The 16,575-nt window shown below is 43.4% G+C and overlaps 1 protein-coding gene across 1 annotated transcript in view; it reads left to right on the top strand.

The window, feature by feature from the left end:
• LOC103734828 (protein FAM171A1) overlaps positions 1 to 15,864 on the top strand; it is a gene marked incomplete at its 3' end in the record, with an annotated part of 121,054 nt that extends 105,190 nt beyond the window's left edge. The window contains exons 4-5 of the mRNA XM_008833898.1: positions 10,666 to 10,824; positions 15,688 to 15,864. Of these exons, the coding sequence (XP_008832120.1) occupies positions 10,666 to 10,824; positions 15,688 to 15,864 (336 nt within the window). The remainder of the gene's footprint in view (positions 1 to 10,665; positions 10,825 to 15,687) is intronic.
• Positions 15,865 to 16,575: the final 711 nt, after the last annotated feature.

Raw genomic sequence — 16,575 nt, 5'->3', positions numbered from 1 at the left:
GTTTGCATTGATAAGTCAGCTGTAATTCTGATGGGCTTTCCTTTGTATGTGACTTGTTGTTTTGCTTTTGCTACTTTCGGCATTCTCTCTTTGTTCTGTACATTTAGTGTTTTTACTATGATATGTCATGAAGAATTTCTTTTCTGATCCTGTCTATTTGGTGGTCTATGTGCTTCATGTATTTATATGGGGATGTCTTTCCTTAATTTTGGGAAATTCTCTTCTACAATCCAGTTTAAGGTCTGTTCAACACCATTAACCTGAAATTCTTCTCCTTCCTCTATTCCTATGATCCTTAGATTGGGTCTTTTCATGGTATCCCACATCTCTTGCATATTACATTCCTGAGGTTTTAAAAAAATTACATAATCCTTTCTTGAGTGGCCCAATTCTTCAACTTTATCCTCCAGTGTTGATGTTCTGTTTCCCATTTCATTCATTCTAGTGGTGAGGCTTTCCCCTGTTGTTTCAAGTTGGCTTATTGAGTTTTACATTTGATTCAAAACCAGGTCTTCTGCCAGAACAGTCAGTGTTCTTAGCCACTGAGCAATTCTTGATCATGCTTATGATTGTTTTTTTAAATTCAGTGTCCTGGGTTATCTCTAGGGGGTTCTCCATGTAGAACTCTTCTACAGGATTGGTGGAGTTTGGTGGGGACATAGTGTTTTGGCATTCCATTTTATTTGTTCTTTTGTTGTGATTTTGGCATGTGAATTTCTTTTGATGTTTATGATTCTGATATGAGAATTAAGTTGAAGTATGCATATGTTTGTATTATCAGCGTGCCTAGATCCTTTCTTTATTGGTTATGTAAAGCTGGTTGGTATGGGGTTCAGGTTCTCTCAGGTTTAATTTGGAGGGAACTGGTGGCTTCAGATCAGCTATTCAGGAGTACCCACAGAAGCCCAATTCAGGTTCCAGTCAGGTATACTCAGGGTTCCTTCACCATGTGGAGTCAGGATCCAGGTGCTGTCAGGCAGTCCCCTGCATTCTCAGGCCCTCTCCCAGTGGGAGGTCAGAGGGAGACCGGAACTCAGCACTCTCTGGCCCTCTGTTGAGATCAGAGCCACTATACCAATGTAGGTTGAAACCCACTCTCTCAGGCTGTCTGCTAGGATCTCAGCCTTAGCCTACCAAAGCCAGATCTCTTATTATACTATTTCTTATCTCGAGTTGAAGAATGGCAGTAATGATAATGGATCCTTTGACTTGGTTCAAAGATTCATCCTTGTTGGAAGGAACACCATATGTAATCAAGTTAATAGGAATCTTTGCCCTCGTTTATTTAATGTGGTTCCATTCTACAAAGCCAATATGATACTGAATTTATGAATGATACATAGTTTTTATTCTCCAGCTGGTCACAATTACTTTCTTTTTTTTTTCTTTTTTCTTTTTTTCTTTTTGTTTTTGTCTTTTTGAGACAGGGTCTCCTTGTAGCCCCATCCAGCCTGAAACTCGCTGTGTAGACCAGGCTGGTCTCGAACTAACAAAGATCTGCCTGCCTCTGCCTCCCAAGTGCTGGGAGCATGTATCATTTTTCAATGGGTTTAAATTCTTGCCTGCTTAGAAACATAAGTACTGTAAGCCAGTTGACTGTGAGCATAGTGCTAGGATGGTGTGATGCCGGCCAGCCCGGAAAAAGGAATGTGCAACATGGTGATGGTTCACCTGGGAAACTTCACACCACCAAGTACGTTCAGAATCACATGATGCCATATTGTATTATGTGGAAATAAAGAAAAGGCTTTGAAAGAATGAAAGCCACTGGGAGAGATGGAGACCAAGGTAGAGCAGGGGAAGGGAGTCATCACACCACTCAGCTTGCGCATGGGGCTTCAGTTGAAGGCTTGGTTTTAGCATGTTTACAACCAAATAAAGTAAAGACTCACCTTCCAGGAAGGAGAGCTTTACTCAAATAAAAATATTGGGGCTAAAGAGATGGTTCTGTCGTTAAGAGCACTGGCTACTCTTGCAGAGGACCCAGGTTCAGTTCCCAGCACCCACGTGGTGGCTAACAACCATCCGTAACTCCAGTTCCAGGGGATCTGACACCTTTTGGCCTCCATGGGCATTGCATGACCTAGGTGCACTTATATACATGAAAGCAAAACACTCATGCACATAAAATGAAAATAAATAAAGAAAAAATTTAAAATAGTATCTACTTATCTTCTGCAGACTACATATTTCTATAAATTCTTTTTAAAATTTTATTTATTTTTATTTTATGTGTCTGAGTGCTTTGCCTCCTTGTATGTAAATGTACCCATGTGTGCAATGCCATGGAAGCCAGAAGAGGGTGTTGGATCCCCTGGAACTAGAGTTATAGATGGCTGTTAGGTGCTGTGTTGGCACTGGGAACTGAACCCAGGTCCTCTATAAGAACAGCCAGTGCTCTTAACCACTGAGCCATCTCTCCAGCCCCATATTTCTATAAAATTTGACCCTGTAAGGCCAATAAAATAATTCTCATCAGAGTAACCGGTGTTATGAACATGCCCGCAAACAGGAGCTACACAGTAAGTACATGCTTCAGCAGGTACCTGGAATTGTCATGAGAAGTCCACAGGCCAACATTTTTAAAAGTGAGGAAAATGATTTGCTCTTAGTGTCACTATGGCTTTATGAAGAAAGCCTAGAATGGTCTCACAGCCATGAGGAGAAGCAGCCTGGCCCACTGAGTTCCTGATCAGCTAGAGCAACTTCCCACAGAACAGACTGCATCTCAAAGTGTGTTCCTTGTTGCAAGACGCTGGCACACGTCTCAGACTTGTCATCAAGACTGATAAGAGAAAACTGGGTGTCGTGGTGCATGCCTTGAGTCCCAGCACTTGGAGGCAGAGGCAGGCAGATCTTTGGGATGGAGGCCATGCTGGTCTACATAGTGAGTTCCAGACCAGCTGTGGCCTACAGGGAGACCCTGTCTCAAAAAGACCAAAAATTTAATTAATTAATTAATTAATTAATTTTAAAAAATTTAATGATTAATAAGATGAAAAAGAGAACATTCATAGGTTATAAGAATTGTTTTTGTGGAGAGTTTGTGTACTTTGCTGAAGAACAGGTCAATTGAAATCTCCTGGGGATTTAGGGGGAAATCCAGAAGCAAATCTCAAGATGCTAAGAAATGAAGACACTGAGGAGATGGCGCAGTGGGTAAAGTACTTGCTGCACAAGCCTGATGGCTTGAGTTCAGACCTCCAGACCCATGTAACAGACTGGCATAGTTGCACATCTGTCTGTGGTCCCAGCACTCCTGTGGCAAGGTGGAAGGCAGAGACAGGAGAATCTCTGGAAGCTTGCGGGCTAGCCAGCCTAGCATAGGCAGGAGTGGGCGACAAGAGAGACCCTGTCTCAAGAAACAGAGTGGAAAGTGAGAACTGATACCCAGGATTGTCCTCTGATCACTGCATGCATACAGTGATATGCATACATCCACACTCACACACACACACACACACACACACACACACACACACACACACAAATTAATAAGATATTAAGAAACGACAGAGACTGGGCAGGACAGGGGAGGCAGCCTGCAGCTTCCAGGGCCTTCCACAGGCCTTTGGCTGTCTCCTTCATGTCCCCTGGACAGTCATTTTCTCCTCCACAGAGCACCTGCTGGAAGCCTCTCCCACCCCACTTACTTGCCACTTTTATCAGTCACCTTGGTGCTTGTTGCAGAGAGAAAATAAAGGTCTTAAGGGAATAACCCTGTAGTTTTCTTCTTCCCACCCCTTATTCCCTGGGACACAGTAATAAGGTCCCTCCCCACTGCTTCTCTGCCCTGCCATAGCCCCTTCACATTCCTGCTGGATCCCTGACCCTGTCTCCCTTTCTCCAACCTCCCTCCATTTATGCAGACTCCTCCATCAGTAAGCTCTTTCTCAGATTTTAAAATTACTAAAGACTTTGACTTCCAAAGAGAACCCCTTCTTACACCCTATTTTTCCTTCACGTGACAGCCTTTTCAGTTCCTTTCCCTCCCAAACGCAGGAAAAGTCTCCTCTCACACGTATGCCTTTAAGCACCCTTGAACTTGGCCTCATGCTATTCTTTTTTTACATCTATAATTTAACTTTTTTTGGAATTTCATGCCTGAGTATTATATTTACATCATTTCTACCCCTCCCTCTCCCCCATGCCCCCCACTCTCTCTCAAATTCATGACCTTCTTACATTTTGTACATTATATATGTTACATTTATATGTGGAGACATGTATATGTATAGATAGATAGGTAGATAGATAGATAGATAGATAGATAGATAGCCTACTGAGTCCACTTAGTGGTACTCTTAAGTACCACTCGTGTTTAGGGCTGATCACTTCTGCTTAGATAAACTATCAGAGAGCTCATCCCTGCCTTCTCCCTTCCTCAGTAGCCATCGATTGCCTATAATTCTTCATCTAGAGGGAAACTTTGTGAGATTTTCTGCATCCACACTGGCATGTTGGCTGGTGGTATCATTATGCAGGTCTTGTTTAGGCAAACATACTGCTAAAAGTTCATGGGTATAGCTTCCCTGTCATATCTAGTAACAGACAACCCTGGTCCTCTGGCTCTCACAAACTTTTCCCCCTCTCTTCCGTGATTTTTTTCCTGAGCCTAAAGTATAGGCGTTTCACTGTACATGTATCAGTTGGGGCTGGGCACCCCACAGTCACAACCCTCCAAACAGGCACTACCTGTGGAACTTCTTTCCTGGGCAGTCAGTCACTCACTATTATAATTTGGTACTTTTATCATCTTTCTTTTAGGACATAAGACATTAGGATAATTAAGCCATTTCTCTGCCTCCTCTACTCTTGAGTTCCAGAAATGTAAAGGCTTTGTCCCTTTCCTCTTTGTGTATCTTGTGTCCACTCTGCAGGAAACTCTTAGTATGTATTGTTGGAGTCATTGTGAAGATGCATAGAATATACAAGGAGTGACTCTCCATTGTGGCAATTTTGCCCACTAGGAACATATAGCAATGTCTGGGGGCATTTTGGTTCTCACATCTTAGGGACTGCCACTGGCCTCTGATGGGTACAAGTCAGGGGTGTGGTTAAGTATGCTGAGATGCACAGAGCAGTCTCCATCCCAACAGAGAATATCAGGCCCAGAGTGCTAATAGCCCGAATCATGTTTGAATTACTGCACAGCATTGTTGGAACAGTACAAGTTGCTGAGTATAACTCACCACAGTCAGTCCAGTAGGTATTCCTGAGTAGCAGGTGTGCGGGATGTGTTCTTTTTCTTATCATGCCCCAAACTAGGGAGATGTACAAATATTTACATAAATGTAATAAAAGGCACAGTGAGTTTAAGATTATAAGAGAAGTACAGACAGAGTTTATACCTTGAGATGGGATCAAGACAGGTAGAAGAGGCAGCCTTTGAAATGCATTGCAATGGTATATAAAATGTGGAAACAGAGACAAGAAGTTCTAGACTTGAGACAAGCATAGCCATAGAAACAGAGAGCCCTGTGGTCTTGTTTAGTCAGATGAGAGGGGTTGGTTGGTCATAAATAGAACACCTGCTTTGAAGTAGACATGTTGTAACAGGAAGAGATATAGAGTATGTGTTAAAAGTTGTCCACATTTCCTATGTAACATTTCTCAAAATGTCCTGTAGCTGTGGTGAGTCACCTGTGTCCTCTTGTTCAGGGAGGCCATGGAGACCCCACAAGATGGACTTGAACCATGTCCAGTCTACAAAGAGGAGGGTCAACTCAGAGGAAATATCCATGCTTCCAAGTAAAGCCAGACATGGTTGAGCAGGACCTTTGACTTATTTTCATATAGATGAACTGGTAAAAGAAAGGAGCCAGGAGCTCCTCCCAAGCCCATGTGACCCCTGAGGAACAGATCCTCAATTGACCTTAAGTGTAAAAATAAACTGATTTATTTGGGCCAACTGTATGGTCTTAAACACCCAAAACAAAAGTATAACCAAAGAGGAAAGTCATCAGTATATTTAAGAGTTCAAGGGATTACACTTCCCAGACATTAGGCTTAAGTCCATATAAAAAGTTATTTGGACAATTACTTCTCATTGATGATTGAGTTCCTAATCAGAAAGTGCTGCTCAGATGTAAGATTTCAAATCTTGGTCTCCAATACTGTAGTGCCCGCTTGTAGCTAAGGGAGACAATCTGCTATTGTTCTAAAATGATGGATAAATTTGTTTTCTCCCCCTATCTAGAAGCCTTTGAGAGGGAACTGACACTGATTCTAACCACTCCAACAGCTATCAAAATACCTGAAAGCAAATCCTGAATCCATCACTCTAGAGTCCAGCCTTGGAAGACAAAAGAAAAGATGAGGAGGAACCCAATAGAGGGATGCTTTTGGAAGCCCTTGTTCTGACTTTTTCTAGTTCCCTGTCTAGAACTTGTAATGCTAATTTCTCTTGCCTTTACTTCTCCTTCACATCTCCTATTGACCAGTCAAGGATTTTCTTTTCCCTCTACAGATAAGAGTTATGCGATTTGGGAGTCTTTTAGATAGACTCACTGAAGGGGTTAGGGTTAGGGCAATTGCCTCACCCTGTGTCCCTGTTCAGCATGGAAGAAGCCAGAGCGGTCTACATCCCTGTTCCCTCTCTGCAAGCTGGGTAATGCCTTCAGAGTATGCTGTGATAAGAATAGGAGGCAGGAATTGACTAGGCAGTTAGGGTAGAAAGGCCCCAAAGAAAAGTAGCTAGTTTCTTGGCTAAAACTCACAATGTCCTTGGGCCTCTTAGCAACCTACTCCATTCCAAAGGCCAAAAATGTCAAAAGTATTTGGGAACATTTATCTAATCCTTAAAAGATTTTAGGGTTACCTCTTCAAAGGGGAGAATGTTAGAGTAGCCAAAAGCCCAGAAAGGAAGGGAGGGCAGAAGGGGACAAAGAAAAATATGGCTTTAAAACTGTGTGCTGTTTAATAGAAATGCAATTAGTTGAAGAAAATGTTCGGAAATTGGCCTCAGTTTGAGTATGTTAGTTTAGCTTATCCACAAGCTTTATTTTAAGTTTTTCTTCTTTTGAATAAATAACTATTTCATTTTTTTTTAAATGTCCAGTTTTTACAAGAAGATTGACTTTGGCCAAGTTACTTAACTTCTCTGGCTTTAATTTCTTCTCCCAGAAAGACAGGAGGGAATTCCTTCTTCCCAAACTGGCGTGTGTGTGTGTGTGTGTGTGTGTGTGTGTGTGTGTGTGTGTGTTCATGACTTGTAAAGCTTTGATTTGCCTCTCAGTCATGAGAGATGAAATAGAAGTTTGAGCCTCTCATGACCTACTTGTTTTTGCTGTGTCTCTGTCATCCATTTTCTAAGTGGTGCAGACCATTGATGACTTCTGCGCAGGAAAGCACATGATCGGGTTGGCGTCTTCAAACAGCCAGTGTGTTCATAAGTAAAATGAAAAAGGAGGTTAATACTGAAGCAGAGGGGTGGTTAGACTTGTAGTAGTTGAGGCAATGGGTTATAGCATAAGTAATACAGGGTAGAGGCCAAATGAGTGGAAAACACGATGCAGGAAATCTTGATAAGGAAAAATGGTCAGTCTTGGCACTTGAATGAATGTCTAAGATGTTAGAAAGGAAAAAGTAATAATATTGACCTGGCTCAAAACTGGATTCTGGGGAGAAAATGAGATCATTAAATGAGAGAGCACATGCTGGTCTTGGATTGACAGATGGATATCTGGGTAGAACTATCTAGAAGTCAGAGAGCAATACATGTATGGGGCTTAGGCAGGATTCAGGGCTGGAGAAGACAGAGACATGCCAAGGTAGCTGGAAAGCGGAATCATAAGGAGAGGTGATGACTAGCCATCCTTTGGGAGCTATTTCATCTGGAAGCAGGAGTCGAAAGAAAGGCCTTGCATGGGAAAAAGCAGACGAGTGGAGAGAACCAGAGGCAGAAGCATGAATGCCAAGGAGGACGGGGCTCGTGGGTGGGGGTGATGAACACTGTGCCCATTGTGAAGAGGGCAGTGGGGATGAAGGCTAAGAAGGGATCATGGGGTTTTCAGATTATGCAGTGGACAGTCAGCGTTGCCAGCATGTGCTGTGGGTGAAAGCCCTGTCACTAGAGACCGAGTGGAAGGACAAAGGCATTCATATATGGGGAGAACAGAGTTCAAGTCATGTTTGGTTGTGATTTTTTTTTTTTTTTTTTTTTTTTTTTTTTGTGGCTGGGCAAGACATGATTATATGCTGGAGGAGGAAAGCTCATAGACAAAGAGGTGGTTGACAAAATCAAATACAGTTGGCATCTGAGGGAGGAGGATGGAGTCTAAGGGGAAGAGAAGTCCCTTCTTCCCTTAGATTCCTCAGATATTTCCTGGGTCATGTCACCCTGTTCTTTTCCATGGGGCATGTTGGGACCTGACCCTCAGCAGATAGCATCCATGTCATGCCAGTCAGGAGGCAGCAGGGAGAGGCGGGCAGAGGTGGAAACAGGAGAGAGATGCATCTCCCACCAAAGTGCATGAAATATACAAGGTCTTCTCAGGAATGGAGAGATAAGAGAGAATGAACTGGAAAGAAACTCCAAGGCCACCTCCCTAAGGTCTTGTTAGATGCATAGCCTGGGTTCAGTGTGTATCTCCTCCCTCTTCCTGTTTGTCTCCCTTCCTCACTGATAAAGGATCCTGCACACAGATCTCTACCTTCCCATCTCACCAGGGCTATGCAGAGACCTGGAAAACACACATACCCCACCCTGCTAAGGGTGCCTGCACTCCACCTTCTCCTTGATCTCATGAGGCCCTGTTCTCCCTTTGTCCTGTCACATTTAGCTGTATCGTATGTCTTTCATGCTGGCTAGGTGCTTTACTATTCCTGTCTGTGAAGCCTAGGAACTCAGAATGGGCGTAGCTAAATAACAACATGAGCATTATTTAGGCTGACAGCTCTAGAGAATGTGCATTGGCCATCACTGGAAAAAATAATCAATGTGTAATCAAAATGAGGGAGATGAAAAGGGAGAGGGCCAACTTTGACTTTCCACCTCAGAAGATGGGACCCAAAGAGAAAATAAAAAATAAGCAACATGTGTGGTCAAGTGGATGAAAGGGTGAGAGCAAACAGTTCCCAGTGGGGCCCAAGGCACCAGAGGGGACCTTGAAGGATTTGATCTTAGCACAGACAGTAGGGTCAGATGTCAATGCACTGCAAAACCCAATAAAAGAAGACGGAACTAAAAGAAGGTAATGTAAACTGCAGATCCATGGAGACTGGTACTTTGTTTTAGGGATGAAGAGAGGGCATAGATAGTCTGGCATTAGACTGGCAGATGTGTACAGAAGAGGACAAGAGTGAGGCAGCAGTCACTTTGGGCCCTGGATTCCTAGGCTTTGGGACTGAGCCTGTGTTTTGGAATGGAAAACTGACCAGTGGAGGAGGAGCTTTGATCACTGGTTTGGAGCAGGTAGGAGGAACAAGGTGACTTTCTACCACCTCAGTCATGCACGGTGTAGCCCAGACAGCCTGCCCCAGATGTATGTCTGTAAGTCCTTTGGACTTCTGTGGCCTCACTGTAAGAAAAGGGCTTTGGACCTGTCAATCCTCTGAGCTCTGAAACTCCCTTGTCACAGAATATTTCTAGAAAGGATGTCACACACCCCCATAAGTTTTCTGATCAGGATTAAAGGGGACCTTGGAGTGAGTTTAAACACCAGAGCTCTGGGTGGGGCTGGTAATCTCAGCTGAGAAATAGGAACCCTTAGCCCACCCAGCACAGCAGAATAGGGTCTACTCAAGCTGGGGTAGGATACACAATATTAATCTTAATGACATCTTTGCCAGGTTTGTTTAGAATTACTTGGCACTTTCATGTCTGGTGACAGTCACCACAGCATTAGGGAAAAATAGGTTCAAGCTTTGTGAGCCTAATAACATCTGGAGAAAGGTCAACTGCAAGTGATATCACAAGGCAGCTGACTGGGTAACTCCGATCTTCACACATAAGAATGGAGTCTGAGAAAAAAGTACCGCTTCACATCATTTCAGAACTGATGATCACAAAATCTGCAGCATCTTCCCCAAGTAGGAAACACTCCGATGAATAGACCAGATGTCACATGGCCATTTCCATGGGAAGAAAGTGGTTCGTTCTGGTGGCCTCTGTCTGAAGTTCTTCCCAAGTCTACATATTTTATCCCCTTGCTCTGCTTCAATCTGGTCTGTGCTATTCAACCAACTTTTGCCAGGATGGGCTTGTCAGTACTCTTAACCACTGAGCCATCTCTTCAGCCCCAGCTCTGTGGTACAGGATGGGTTTGTAGCAGTAGCAAAGTTTACCTCTTGCATTGTTTGTGTAAAAAGATCAATTGCTATTTTCTTGCTTCATTCATGAAACTCCCAAAATGTTACCCTAGCCACAGCCAAATGCTGCACTGTAGAAAGAGTGTTCCCAAATGGAACTTGGAAAAAGCTTTTTGTTCAAAATCTAAATAACATCTTGTGTCAAAACAAATGTGACAATGGGCTATTATGTCTCACCCCATAATAACATGTTCTCACATCTCTGTGTCCTGGATGAATGAAGGATGGGAGACCATGTGGGAATTAACCGGGTGGGGGAGGAAAGCTGAAACCCTAGGTAAGCATTTCATGGTAGGCATTTTCTTAAACAGAAACAGCTCCTTGGGGAGGTAACTCAGAGGTTGATCCCTGCAGGTGCCCGGCCACAGCCTCGAGTTCATTTCCAGAGAAGGGCCTTGAGGTTACCCGAGAATACCAGTTACAGTGACCTGACCGCCTTTCTTACCGCCGCCAGCTCCCCATCAGAGGTGGACAGCTTTCCCTACTTACGAGGACTGGATGGAAATGGAACAGGTAATTTGAGTCTCCTCTTTTTGGGTGGAGCTTCTGGGGTTTATTCTTTCTTTGTGGGTTTTGGATATGGCAAGAGGTCTTCAGACTAAGTGGGGAAGGGGCCTTGACCTTGCAGGTTCTGTGTTAATACTGTTACCAACTCAAGGAAGAATTGAGTCTACCCGACGGTAGAATTGCATCTTAGCAAACTGGCCTCCTTGAGCCCTTCAGCTGTTACCAGTGGCCTAAAGCACCATCTCTGATCTTTCCTTGGCTGGACTAAATATTTCTGTTCAGTTAAAATTGTAATTCTAAGTAGAAGATCAGAAATAGGGGATCTCTGCTTCTTTCCCTCCACTTAGACCCACTTTCATTCAGAATGTGTGGTTGGTGACACAGCATCTCACTCAGCTCCCCTGCAAGAGGCACACAGTCCCACCTTCTCACCTGCCACATGCCCCAGCTACAAGAAGGCTTCAATGGCTTCTGGAGATGAGCAAGCGGCTGTCAGTGCCCCACCACAGGCAGATCTCTTAGGCGTGGACATTGTCTGCCTCTCCTGGCTGTGGCCATCAGTCACCCAGTCTTTCCTCTCTGTCTTTAGGTGCTCTGCCTTCCTTCCCCTTCAAAGGGGAATTGGAACGGGCAAGCTCTCTGTGGAGTAGCAGAGAGGAGCCAGTCTCTCAAGTTGATTTGGAAACTTCTAGCAGATCACTAAGTCAGCTCCATCTTTGTCTCCACCCTGACATAACACATAGAGCTGCAAGATGAGAGAAACCAAAAGTCACCCACCAGAAGTGATCATTCCTTATCCGAGAAAGAATACAGGTGTGTGCCCTCCCCCTCTCAGTGACAGGATGGTCCACAAGCCCTGTCCTGATATAGGAAGGTTCTAGGTCCTGGAGTCCTGAGTCTTTTTTTTTTTTTTATGTCTGCCCCTCTTTGTTGTTCTTGGTGTTTTAAACCAGACACAGCATAAAACTGAAAAGCAGCTACTCAGAGTTAAATTCTACTGGGAACATTATTGTACTTCCCAAGGACACTTGTTAAATTTGTCTTAATTTTCCAGGGCTTTATATGAACTGATGATTCAGAAAAAGCTCATAAACCTCAAAAATCTCATCCATTTTTGTAGCATGTTAATAAATTTCTAGTTGGAGATGAAGGTGCCTCGTGATTTCGTGCCCTTCCTCCCTCTGTGGGTCATATTTTGATAAATGTTTCTTCCTTTAACTTTTGAATACTGATGACATGATTAGTTTGCCAGTCATCTGTCATCAAACAGATATGTAGCAGTCATCCAGAGTGAACATTCTGGAAGAAAATGGATTTTCCTTTAAGAATGCAGGGAGTGAAAAGCACTGACTCAGTAGATTGGGCGCACCACTCTGAGGCCCTCATAAGCTCCAATCAGATTTCCAGATGAAATGGAGCACAGTCAATAGACTTAACTCAGAGTACATGAAGTCTGGAGGGCAGGTGGGGAGACATGGATGGGGGAGGGGGTCCTCTATTTGATTAAGAACTGTTGTAAATTTTTTTTAAATCCTAACTATGGGGACCAGCCTCATTCCTCAGAACTCTCGTTCCTCGGTGTCCTGCTTCCAGCTTGCGAATAAACTATGAAATCTGAGAAGACCAGGAGATGAAGAACACAAGCTCAGGACTATGGATTTTCTTTTTTAAGAGGAGCGTTTTGTTTTAAAATCAGTCTGTTGGCAGGGGCGGGGGGCAGATGGGGAGAAGGTCTTGGAAGGTGAGTTTAGACTGCTTTTCCACCTTCGTAACTGATAAATTGCCTGAGAGATGATCAGACTTTCTCTGAGACTTACTGGGGAAGGAAAGCAGTCCATGATGTATTAATATGTGTCCTGGGAGACCCAGGAGCCTGGGTTCCATGGAGCAGAGTGACCTGGGGCCCACCAAGTTCCAGTCACTTTGTGTACAGCCTCTCTTTTTCCACACAGTCACCTGCTTTCTCTTACATGAGCCAAAGTGTCTCTTACATCACACCCTTCTCTTGGTTCCTAAGAAAGCCCAGAATGCTGTGCGATCCCCATGGGGTCTTAATGAAGTGACCTCCACTAATTCCAGAGAGACAGACAAGGTAGCTAAGATGCTCATCATTCCTAACCCCAAAAAGTTGGCGCAGGTTGATTACGTTGTATCTGAAATGCCTAAAAGCTGAAGTATTTCAGACCTAGAACTGGTTTGGGATTTTTTTTGAATATTTGTATAGACTTCAACAAGAAGGAAGCATCCTGATTTCCTAACTTCTAGATTTCAGAGCACTTCAGATTTCAGATTTTTAGATCAGAATGCTCAATCCAGTACTAGACCACAAAGCCAAATAAAATCCTAAGGGCTGAATAGAATTGCTCCTGTTATAAGCAACCCATCAGAAGCCCAAGCTGACACAGCTCATCTCTCCCTGTTCCATCCAGTGGTGCTTCCCCCTCCTTCGGCCTCTTTGGCCTGACACCTGTCTGCACTTAGACATGGAAGGCCAGGTAACATCAAGGTCGGTTAGAAAGAAAAGCCTAGTTATAGACAGAACTCAGCTTTTTGTGTACAATTAGAATTTCATAACAAAGTGTGGGAAGAAAATAATTTAGCCCCTCAAACATGAATCATTCCAGAATAAAAACAATGGGAGGTTAGAGGGAAGGCGCAGAGCAGGCACGGGCATTTAATGGAGCACAGAGAAAGGAAAGAACCTCCAGGAAGCAGAGACGATTGATTACCTGCAGTGTCTCAGGACATCTAAGGGCTCCTTTCTCCCTCCCTCTGTCCCTTCCTTTTTCTTTCTTCAAAATCTCACTATATAGCCCAGACTGGCCTTTGCTGGCAGTCCTCCTGGCTCAACCTCCCAGGTGCTGAGATTACATGTCTGCACCATGCTCATCTCCAACCTCCTAGGGATCTTTAAATGGAGCACATGATGACAGGAACCTAAAGCACATTGCTTCAGCTAATTTGCTTGTTTCTTCAGGGCTTACCTATGAATGTTTACAGCTGAGAATATGTATGTCCACGTACTCCAGAAGCCATCTTAACTACCCTCTGTCCTTAGTTGTGAAGCTAAGGAAAATAGCCCTCAGAAGCATGGAGTAACTTGGCAGAGGTTTATAAGCAGTTAGTGGCAGATCTTGTCCTGGAAACCCATGTCCCAGGATCAGAGAAGAGTAAGGCCATGGGAAAGAAGATCAAAAGACATTGAGGGAGGAGAATGGGGCGCTGTCTCTAGTACTTTATACTTATCTATGTGCTACTTTGTGAGACAGACCTCCTGCACAGGGCTTGACAGAAAAAAACAGAACTTAGCTGAAAAGATCATCTAAGTTGTTTATAAAGTATCCAGTGAGTTACTCAATGTCTCTGTGGTTCTAAGTTATATCTTGTTGAAAGGTTCTGACATGGCCTAGAGTGATACATTGGAGGCCTGGCTTTGCTCTCTATCTTTAAGCCATAGGCACATACATGTCTCAACAATGTATTTTAAAGAGAAGTATGTTAAAATCTTGGCTTTTTTTTTCCATGAATGAAATTATTTCTGAACTGAAAAGTTTCTGAGCTTGAATCTACGACTCCAGTTAGACCTGTTGAGGAAATCTCTTACCACACCTTTGCCTTCACTGAGAAGCAGAAATGCGTAGAAAGGATGAAGGGCACAGTTGTCACTGATGTTAGGAATTGCTCCATGGAGGATTTACTGTCCAGTTGTTGAAATTCCAAAGTTCACTGGATTTGCTTTAAATAGTTACATTTAGTCCAAATTGGAGGTTAGCATTAGCTCAGATAGATAGGTTAGAATACAAGAAATATGTACTTATGTATACTTTATAAAAACATACTTAAAATATATGTATATGCTTAATAGTAAAGCACGGTACAAATGGCAACAATAATGTCATAAATAGTATTATGAAATCTTATAGATTGTATTCTAAAGGACCTTAAAATTTTTATCACTATGAATTTAGCACTCAATCAAGGGAAAGATAGAATTATAACAGAATGTGTTTTGTGTGCAGTTGTATTTCACTAGGGAAAAACCTGAACTGTATTAATGAAATGTATAGATATCTCTTCCGTATGCGTTCTCTAATTTATCTGTAGACAGTATGAGAACACTCGCTGGCTTGGCTGAAAGGTCTCTGGTGTACAGTCATTGAGATAGCTAATTCCTTTAAACAGACCAAAAGAACAATGAGAACTAAAAGAATGCAAACACATTTCATACACAAACTTTAATAGAACACTTTTTGCAGAAGTCATTAATATTTTGAAGCAATCCTTGATGAAATTCGTTCTTTAAGAAGATAGTCCCAAAACATTGATTTTCCTGGTGGTGACTTGTTATCGGTATGCGTTATGTATGTGCACAGGGCTCATTCTGTGAAGTTATCTCCAGTAGCACCCCTATACTCCTTTATCTTGGGCTTTCCTGCCCAGGGCTGCAATTGCAGCAGGTGAGAGGCTGAGGCAGGGGGATCATGCGTGTCAAGGCAGTCTGGGCTACATGGTGAGACCCTGCCTTGGAAAAAAACAGAAGAAAAGAAAGGAGGGAGAAAGGAAGGAAAGGGAAAGGAACAAGGAAGGGAGAGGGCGAAGCAAGCACGGTTTCTTAACAACCAGTGAACTTCGATTTGCGTGTCTGCTGTGCCCTTCAGGCAGCTACTGCCCTGTCTGAGCCTGTTGCTTTATAAAATGACGGTTTGAACTGCCTCTGAGGTTGTGGTGAGGATCACCGATGTGAAAACAATCCCTGGTAGATGGGTGATTCTGCTCAATGAATGGCAGCCGCGACTGTTTCCCCACATTTAGCGTTTCCACAGCGCCAGGTCCCCTGTGCAGGTGATGAAGAATGCTTCTTCCTCCTAGGAAACAGCACCAGGTATGACCTGACTCCTGTCACGGCCGTCAGCGTGCAGTTGCTCAGCAGTAATGGAACACCGGTGCTGGTGGACGGTCCTATCTATGTCACCGTGCCCCTGGCCACGCAGAGCAGCCTGAGGCACAATGCCTATGTCGCAGCCTGGCGGTTTGACCAGAAGCTGGGTAAGCGCTCCCTGAGCACTCTCTCTGGAGTCTGATATTTTTCTTTTTCTTTTTTTTTTTTTTTTAATTTAAGGTAACACACTTAAAAAGGATCTTTAAAGGTCATGAGAGCTAAAATTGGCTCTTTTAATCTTTACCCTTTTATTTTTTCTCATAGTGCTATGATCAGTCTTGAGCATGTGGTCTTTTTTTGTCTTCTGAAAAAAGGAAAACATTTATTTTCCAGCATTATATGAAACAAAAATGACTCAGGAATGATCTTACTACCTAGAGGAAATCATGAATATACTTTTAAGTTATCGCAGTCACTTCACCGTGCACATATGTGATGTGTTCATTGTTGCATAAGAAATTATCCTAAAATTAGCAACTTAAGACAGCAATGGCACATCTCCTGTCTCAGTTTCAGGAGATCAGGAATCTAGGTACAACTGAGCAGGGTAGTCTAGACTCAGGGTGCCAGCAAATTGTATGACCCTGTCAGCCAGAGCTCTGTTCATTTCAAGCAAGGCTCTGCCGAGGCTAGCAAGCATGCTCAGTATTCTTAGGGGTCACAGGCTGGCCTTAGTCTCTGCCAGCTGTTGGCCAAAGCTTTCAGCTCTTTGCCACAGGGTCCTCTCCATAGAGCTGCTTACAGTATGGCAGGTTGCTGTCCTCTGAACCAGTGACCTAAGAAAAAGGAGCAAAGCAGTTGAAAAGCACACGTCCTTC

The sequence above is a fragment of the Nannospalax galili genome, unplaced genomic scaffold (assembly GCF_000622305.1).
Source record: "Nannospalax galili isolate Female #2095 unplaced genomic scaffold, S.galili_v1.0 scaffold976, whole genome shotgun sequence".
Lineage (NCBI taxonomy): Eukaryota > Metazoa > Chordata > Mammalia > Rodentia > Spalacidae > Nannospalax > Nannospalax galili.
This window is presented reverse-complemented; position numbering and strand designations above follow the sequence as displayed.